Raw genomic sequence first — 8,547 nt, 5'->3', positions numbered from 1 at the left:
TATTACTTGTCTGCAGTGGGACCATAGCTCAGAGGCAGAACACATCCTTTGAGCCCTCAGGTTCGATCCTTGGCAAACACCAGTCCAAAAGCAGTCCCAGGGAGTAAGCGCTAGGAAGGTATCCCTGCAAAAGACCATGAGGAAGTGTTCCCTGCCAGACAGATGCTAATGACTAGTGCACATAGCTACTAACTGTTCCCTTTTTTAAAGGGAAGTTCCCTTATTCTGAATAGGATTCCTCGCAAGAAAAGGGAAAAGTTGACAGCTATGCTAGTGCACTGTATTTTTGTACTTTCAGTGTTTCCAGGCTGTGACGCTTTATGGTTTACATTTTCGGTTCTTTGTGTTATGCTTGCACTTTTTGTTTTGTTCACACACACACACACACACACACACACACAGAAAGCATTGTAGAAGTTAGACCGATTCTCTATAAAGTGCACCTTGAGCCACCAGGTGGTGCAATTTTACAGCTGAGTTTGTTGTCTTTCCTGCAGGTATCCTCCATGTGAACCCAAAAGCGCTAATCCCTTCCCTCTCTGCCACAACTGCCCCTTAATAGAGGTATGCTGCTTCTGGACCTGCTGCCATGACCAATAAGCCATAAAAGTCCCGAGGGCCTTGAATCAGTCTAATCTCAGGAAGATTTTAAAGCTGTGACTATGGGCAGTGAGTTCTATAGGTTTAATTAAGTCCAGGGAGTTCCATGTATGGATGAAGAGCAACCTAGAAACTGAATAAAAAAATATAATAAATTTGCACAGCTTCAGGCCCCAGCGAAAATGTTCCTCTTCAACCAGGCCTTCTGTTGATCAACATCCTATGTCCTTTTAATTGCGCGCATGTGTGTTACTGGCTTGTTTTGTTTTTAATTACGCATTTCGTGAGATCTTTGGGTGAAGGGGTGGTATACAAATTTGTCAAACAACACTTGTTGTTGTTTAGTCGTGTCCGACTCTTTATGACCCCATGGACCAGAGCACGCCAGGCACTCCTGTCTTCCACTGCCTCCCGCAGTTTAGTCAGACTCATGTTTGTAGCTTCGATAACACTGTCCAACCATCTCGTCCTCTGTCGTCCCCTTCTCCTTGTGCCCTCCATCTTGCCCAACATCAGGGGCTTTTCCAGGGAGTCTTCTCTTCTCCTGAGGTGGCCAAAGTCTTGGAGCCTCAGCTTCACAATCTGTCCTTCCAGTGAGCACTCAGGGCTGATTTCCTTCAGAATGTAGAGGTTTGATCTTCTTGCAGTCCATGGGACTCTCAAGAGTTTCCTCCAGCACCATAATTCAAAAGCATCAATTCTTCGGCGATCAACCTTCTTTATGGTCCAGCTCTCACTTCCATACATCACTACTGGGGAAACCAGTACGGACCTTTGTTGGCAAGGTGATGTCTCTGCTTTTTAAGATGCTGTCTAGGTTTGTCATTGCTTTTCTCCCAAGAAGCAGGCGTCTACTTCCCTTTTAAAGCCACAGCGGGGCGTTGTTTAGCATGCCTTACAACCCAAGCGAAGCCATTTTCGAGATTAAAATGCTTATTTCGCGAAGCGCAGGTGAGCTCGTGGCTTGATCCACGCCGCATTCGTGTTGCTCTATAATGTTGGCGTTATCCATTGTTTTTAAAGCCGCTTTGAGATTCATCCGGCACAGAAATACCGGCAACGTGGGAGGGCTGTTCCCGCCGCGGGGGCAGTAAATTGGGGACGCAAAAGAGAGGAGATTCTTCCCGCCAAAGGGGTGCGAACCCAACCTAGTGCTGTCCTAGACTTCCGGCACAAAACCGAACTGCCTCCCCCCTTTCTAACCCCCTCCCCTAGTCCAGATAGCGAGCCCGAGGCTGGCTAGGCATTTCGTTGGCTTACAATGCACCGCCCCCCTGCCCCTGCCGGTTTGTCTGTGGGTTCGTGTTGCTGGGAACCAGCTCTGGATCCTTAGAACACAAGCGTGGTCAAAACCCCAGCGAGAGAAGCCACTCGGCGACGTCCGCTTCGGTGCCGGAATTGTACGGAGAGAGTTCCATTTCCCCGCCCCCTAAGCCCTTACCTCTTTAGCCGCCGTGAGGAAAGAGGAACGTAATATAAACCGCCGGGTAGGCCCCGCCTCCTGCGTTCGGTTGCCATGGCGACGGCGTCGGCCGTGAGGAGGAGGCCGCCGCCGCCGAAGCAAAGCGAAGGCCCCGCGAGCGGCCATGGGGCGCAGTGAGTCCCGCTTTCCTCGCGTCTTCGCCGGGGGGGAGGGGGTGCGAACCGCTCGGCGCCGAGCCTGAGGGAAAAATGGGGCGGAGGGTGTGTGTTGTTTTTTTTTGGGGGGGGAGGGAGAAACCCCGGAACCGGTTTTCCCTGAGAGAACAACAGGGGGCCTTACGGTGCCTTCAGAGCAGGACCGCGCCGTGCACTTCGAACGCGGCCAACCGTCGTTTGTAACGGTCGCTCAAAGCACGTGACCCTGTCCCTGCCCCGCGCGCAAAGCCTCCTGGGAAATGCAGTTCCCACGCCCATTCCTCACACCTCCTGCGCCTCGTGGCTTCAGGTGTTTTCTGCCGCCTCTCGCCTGTCTCTGGAGCATGTGCAGAGGGCAGGGAGCGGTCTTTCTCCCCACACCGTAGCTAAACAGCTGCATAACCTTTAGAAGACATCTGAAGGCAGCCCTATATAGGGAAGTTTCTTCTAATGTGTCGTGTTGGCTGGGCGGGGCCCTATTATTATTATTATTATTATTATTATTATTATTATTATTTCCCAGAGTGCCTGGGGCAACCCAGTCAGATGGACGGGACACTATTATTATTATTATTATTATTATTATTAATATTCTTCAGGGCTGGATTTAGTTTTGATGAGGCCCTGAGCTACTGAAGGTATTGGGGCCCTTTATATGTCCAGCTGTCCTTTGTCAACAACCAATTGTCGCTGTTTTTTGTGTTGAATATATGTTATGTGGTAATTTATGCACCTAATAGGTATCTAAAGCCATTTGCACATAACAAAATAGTATTTTATCAAAGCAATTGTTGAACTGAAATACAATTGGGAAGAAGTATATTAATAGTGAAATACAATTAAGAAGAAGTATATTAATAGTGAAATAATTATTAAGCTCTAATTTAAAATGATTTCATTTCATTTGTTTTTTATCTTATATTTTGGAAATGTGCATCCAGTTGTTGTTTTTCCTTTAATTTTTTTGGAGGTCCCCAAGAGAGTGGGGTCCTAAGCTATAGCTTGTTTAGCTTATATGTAAATCCGGCACAATATTATTGAGGAGGCATTTCTCCCCAAGCCAAGAGCATGTGCAGAGAGCGTTTCTCAAGCCCTAGGGGAATGACTTTGAAGCTGGTGGACCTGAGCACGTGCAGAGGACATCTTCCCGTACAGGGAGCACGTGGAAAGGGGATGCTGAGTAAGCTAAGGAGGCAAAGGCACCTGCAGGAAGCCTTTTTCAGCCTGTGGAAGGAGAGCTCATCTCTGCGCATATGCAGAGGGTCTCCCGGTTCTGACAGCCCAAAAGCACGTGCAGAAGGGATTTGCAAGTCAAGAGCATGTGCAGAGGCAAGGGGGCAGTGGTGGTGGTGGTGGGGATAGCTGCCCCCCCATCAAGTAAATTAATAAAAATACTTAACTAAAAGTAGAAATTGTAGAATAAACCTTTCTACAATTTTTGACATATTTTTTCTGAGTACTTCGGATCAATAGAAAATAATTTAAAACTACGGAGCGCTCACAATGTGCTCCCCTGCCTCTACCCCTCTCTCATAGTGAATAGACTACAAACTTAAGTAAGTTTAAACGCTTTACTTACGGTGACCAGAGGTCTCATTCATGCATTGTTCAGTGCTACAGCAAAAACAACACAGGTTCAAACCTCTGCAGTATAAATTGCAACAGTTAGTTTCAAACATGGAGTCTGGCACTCGGGAGCCCCAGTCTCATGCACCTGGTCCGTTACATGGTTCAAAAAGAAGAGAAAAGAGAGCAAAAGGAATAGGAAATAAGCCTTACTTCCTCCCTCCCACAAAATGTGGGCGCATGACCCAGCTGAGCCTTCTCTGGAAATTTACAGCTCTGTGGTCTTTATTTACTAATTAGCATAGACATGCATTGTTAGGTTTAATTGCAAAATCTCCCACAAAAACAGCACTGGAATGCATTCTTTATGAAATCAGTTCTGCGCATCATTTAACCAAGCTTATGTTATTGTTTTTTCCTGTGATGAGATTAATTTCCCCACAAAACACATATTTTATACACCACAGAAGTTCTCAGGTTCACTCCCCAGCATCTTCAGGTAGGACTAGGAAAGAGTCCTGTCTGAGACTCTGAAGAACTGCTGCCAGTCAGTGTCAACATTAATGAGCTGGACGGACCAATGGGCAGCTTCTATTTTTCAATGCTATTGCAAGAAGTATTGCCTTAGAAAAGTATCAAATACAGAAGTGAGAATATAAAACCCACTTCTGGTTTTGATATCTTTCTAAAGCAATGAATGTGGCCTTACTTGATGGAAGGAATTGCTTCTGTATTTACTATGATATTTCTTTCAGTCACAGAAGAGCTAGTTAGACAAAGGGCAGAACATAACAACTGTGAAATCTTTTCCTTGGAAGAAATTTCCTTACACCAGCAGAATATAGAGAAAATAGAACATCTTGACAAATGGTGCCGGGATTTGAAAATTCTGTATCTTCAAAATAATCTGATCCCCAAAATTGGTGAGTAAACTCAGTGATGTATTAATCCGTCTGACAGCTGAAAATGGTCTAAGATGATATTGGGAGGGGAAAGTTTTAAAAGGGATAAGGTGTTCAAGGCCCATAACGTTTTAAGAAGAGAAAACCGTTTTCAAAAACTCCTTTCTCTTTTGTCCTATACAAATACCGTATTTTTCGCCCTATAGGACACACTGGCCCATAGGACGCACCTAGTTTTTTTGGGGGGAAATCAAGGAATTTTTTTTATCCCCCCCCCCCCAGGTTTGCGCAGCCATCCCCAAGCTAGAAGAGGGAGACAGAGTGCTCTCTCTCCCTCTTCTGCCTTCAGGGACAGCCTCTCTAGCATCCGTAGGGCAGTGGCTTGCCCCGCTGTACCCCGAGCTTATGGGGCTGGCGATGGGGAGAAGCAAGCTTGCTTCTCCCCCCCCCCCGCCAGCCTCCAGATCAGGTCGGGGAATAGCGGGGTGGCGGCGCTCCACCTCCCCACTATCCCCCGAGCTTGTGGGGCTGGCGGGGGGGGGGGAGAGAAGCAAGCTTGCTTCTCTCCCCCCCCCGGCAGCCTTCAGATCAGGTCGGGGAATAGCGGGGTGACGGCGCTCCGCCTCCCCGCTATCCCCCGAGCTTGTGGGGCTGGCTGGGGGGGGGGGGAGAGAAGCAAGCTTGCTTCTCCCCCCCGCCAGCCTTCAGATCAGGTCGGGGAATAGCGGGGTGGCGGCGCTCCGCCTCCCCGCTATCCCCTGAGCTTGTGGGGCTGGCGGGGGGGGGGGGAGAAGTGAGCTTGCTTCTCCCCCCCCCCGCCAGCCTTCAGATAAGGTCGGGGAATAGCGGGGTGGCGGTGCTCCGCCTCCCCGCTATCCCCCGAGCTTGTGGGCTGCAGGCTGCTGCCCGCAAGCCTTGCGAGCCCGCGGGACCTCCCCCCGGGCTTGCAAGGCTTGCGGGTAGCTTCCTGAAGCCTGGAGAGCGAGAGGGGTCGGTGCGCACCGACCCCTCTCACTCTCCAGGCTTCAGCGAAAGCCTGCATTCGCCCCATAGGACGCACACACATTTCCCCTTCATTTTTGGAGGGGAAAAAGTGCGTCCTATAGGGCGAAAAATACGGTAGTTCACAAGCTATAACCAGGAAGTTGTTCATTAATTTTCCTTTCTGCTTCCTCTGAAACTTACAAATGCGGTGAGTAAATTGTGTATAGGATCATTCCCTTAATCTCAAGAAGCTGGTGTAAAGCAAGCTGTCATTGTAAGTCAGTGTAGAGTGATGCCAGATCCAAAACTCCTTCAGGAGCAAGCCTTCTGCCTGCTGAGCTGGTCCAAGCCTATCAAAAAGGAAAACAAGCCTTTAAAATAGCTTGTCTTACACTTCCATTTTTTGCCAGGTCATGTGAGCATTCCGCTTAAATCCCTGCTGCCTGTTCCTGCTCCCAGAATGCTCTTTTTGGGGGACAGAGATCCAGTCTCATTCTTAGCAGAGCCACTGTCATCTCAATTCCCCTTCCATTTGAACTGAATTAATTCACTAGTCTTCTAATTTATTTGAATGGAATGGTAATGCTTTGATTCATCCTCTTAAAAATATAGAGAGAGGTGCAGAAATGAAATGAATAATAATAGTATTAATAACACTGTGGTCTTTTGGCTTCTTGAAGACTTTTGGGGGTGGCCTGTTTTAATTTCTGCTCGGTTGGTAATTTAAAAACTATTACTGTATTTTCTTCATTAAGCCTAACCTTGCAGATTGACGTGATCAGGAATAAATTCTGTTTCAGAAAATGTTAGCAAACTGAAGAAGCTTGAATATTTAAATTTGGCTTTAAACAACATTGAAAAAATTGAGAATTTGGAAGGTAAGATCTTTTGCCTTACAAAAAAAAAATGTAAGTCATGCTTGTTAATATGGAAAAGGAGCCATCTTTTTATGATAGAGAATGGTACTGCTGAAACCCTGCTGGATTCTGGGCACACATGGATTTTCTGTTTCTCAGAAGCAGATATTTATTAGCTTGTCTAGGTTCAAGTTATTGAACCTGTCAACAGTAGGAATATCAAGCAGAGATGTTTGCATTCAGCAAGTGGAACAAACTTTATCCAGCTTGAGACACCTCCTTGAATTGATAGGTGATGCTCAATATAAGCACTTCCATGCCAGGCTTATTCATTAGTCTGGGTGAGAAAGAGACCTGCTCTCACTTTAGTTTTGTCTGCAGGGGATCCTTTCCCAACAGCCTGTGACATCAAAACATTGTACGTGATCTTCACACATAAGTCCTTCAGCCCACAGGATTTTGTTGATATGTTATTTGAGTGAGTTGGCACAACCACTAGATTGAAGCTTTGGAGTACAGTGGAACCTCGTGCTATGGATGGGATCCGTTCTGGAGGCCCGCCCATAACACATAACTGACGCAAGTTGAAGCACTGTGTCTGTGTATGCGCACGGTGTGATTTAGCTCTTCTGCGCATGTGCGAGCGGCAAAACCCCGAAGTAACCCGTTCCAGTACTTCCGGGTTGCCGTGGGACACAACACGAAAACACGTAGCCTGAAGTGGACGCAACATGAGATATGACTATATTGTGCTTAAATAGTCACGGCAACATATTTCAAGTGATTGCCCAATTCTCCAGTGCGGCAGTTGGACTGCTGAACTATGCAAGCTAGCCGAAAGGTAGCTGTGCAATCGGACTGGTTAATCAAATATCTTCTGTAAGGCTCTGCATTTAAATGGTGGTAGCTCGGTCCCTGCTCCTGCCAACCTAGCAGTTCAAAAGCACGTCAAAGTGCAAGTAGATAAATAGGTACCGCTCTGGCGGGAGGGTAAACGGCATTTCCGTGTGCTGCTCTGGTTCGCCAGAAGTGGCTTAGTCATGCTCAGCCAATAAAGCAAAATGATCGCGGCAACCCCAGAGTTGGCTACGACTGGACCTAATGGTCAGGGGGTCCCTTTACCTTTATCTTTAAGAATAATTTAGAGCCAGTATATCCCAGCATGCCTGCCTCACCCTCATCTCTAGAAATGGATCCTTGGCTATGCTGTTTCTAGAAGTCAGGGGGGGGGGGAGGACTTGATTTTGAGAACAAAATGTGAGCTTCTAACAGTTCAAGCATGTCACTTTTTCTCTCCCACAAAAAGCAGGAGGCTCCAGGGGGAGACTTTTATTGTGAGGAGAAAATGCTGGAGACCTGGTTTTTTTGTTTATATAATGGGCAGGTTGGGCAGATGGAAAGCAGGTGTGCACGCAAGCAGAAAGGAACATAGCTTAGTTTCACCCTTGGAATCTCTTCTTTATGTCTGAAATCTCGGAGAGCTACTGCCAGCTAGAGTAGATGCTGCTGGCTCAGTGATGTCCTGACTCCGCCATAAAGGTAAAGATACCCCTGCCCGTACGGGCCAGTCGTGTCCGACTCTAGGGTTGCGTGCTCATCTCGCTCTAGAGGCCGTGAGCTGGCGCCGTCCGAAGACACTTCCGGGTCACGTGGCTAGCGTGACTCCGCCATACCAGGTGGCAATAGAGTCAAGGCCAGCCAGCCCTGGGTAGATCCAAGTGAGCAGCTTGCTCCAACAAAGGCTGGAGGTAAACAGGCTTTTATGTGTACTTTCCTCCACCCTGCCCTTTCCAGGCTCCAGTGCTTTGGCCTGAAAACTATGGATCTTAGAGGGTTGTCTCCTTGGCTTGCAGACAAGTGCCTCACATTCTTTCTGTGAACTCCCACCTGGCGTACGGACACAGCAGTGCAGGAGGGACTAGATTCCTCCAGTGAGTCAGGCTCAGAGAACGGCATCTGTGAGTTACCTGACTCAGGCTCTGCAAGTTCTCGACCACCAGCCTAAGGTTCCATGGGCTCCA

The 8,547-nt window shown here is 47.8% G+C and overlaps 1 protein-coding gene across 4 annotated transcripts in view; it reads left to right on the top strand.

Annotated features, from left to right (window-relative positions):
• The first annotated feature begins 1,475 nt into the window (after positions 1-1,475).
• DNAAF11 (dynein axonemal assembly factor 11) overlaps positions 1,476-8,547 on the top strand; it is a 42,598-nt gene continuing 35,526 nt past the window's right edge. For 2 of the 4 annotated variants that reach the window (XM_082235739.1, XM_082235742.1), the window contains exons 1-3: positions 1,476-1,551; positions 4,539-4,706; positions 6,470-6,547. In XM_082235739.1, the coding sequence (XP_082091865.1) occupies positions 1,491-1,551; positions 4,539-4,706; positions 6,470-6,547 (307 nt within the window). In that variant the 5' untranslated portion in view covers positions 1,476-1,490. Of the gene's footprint in view, positions 1,552-2,037; positions 2,197-4,538; positions 4,707-6,469; positions 6,548-8,547 lie in introns of those variants that run through there. The other 2 variants (XM_082235740.1, XM_082235741.1) reach the window with 2 other exon arrangements.

Source organism: Podarcis vaucheri (genome assembly GCF_965113315.1).
Source record: "Podarcis vaucheri genome assembly, chromosome: 8".
Classification (NCBI taxonomy): Eukaryota; Metazoa; Chordata; class Lepidosauria; order Squamata; family Lacertidae; genus Podarcis; species Podarcis vaucheri.
This window is presented reverse-complemented; position numbering and strand designations above follow the sequence as displayed.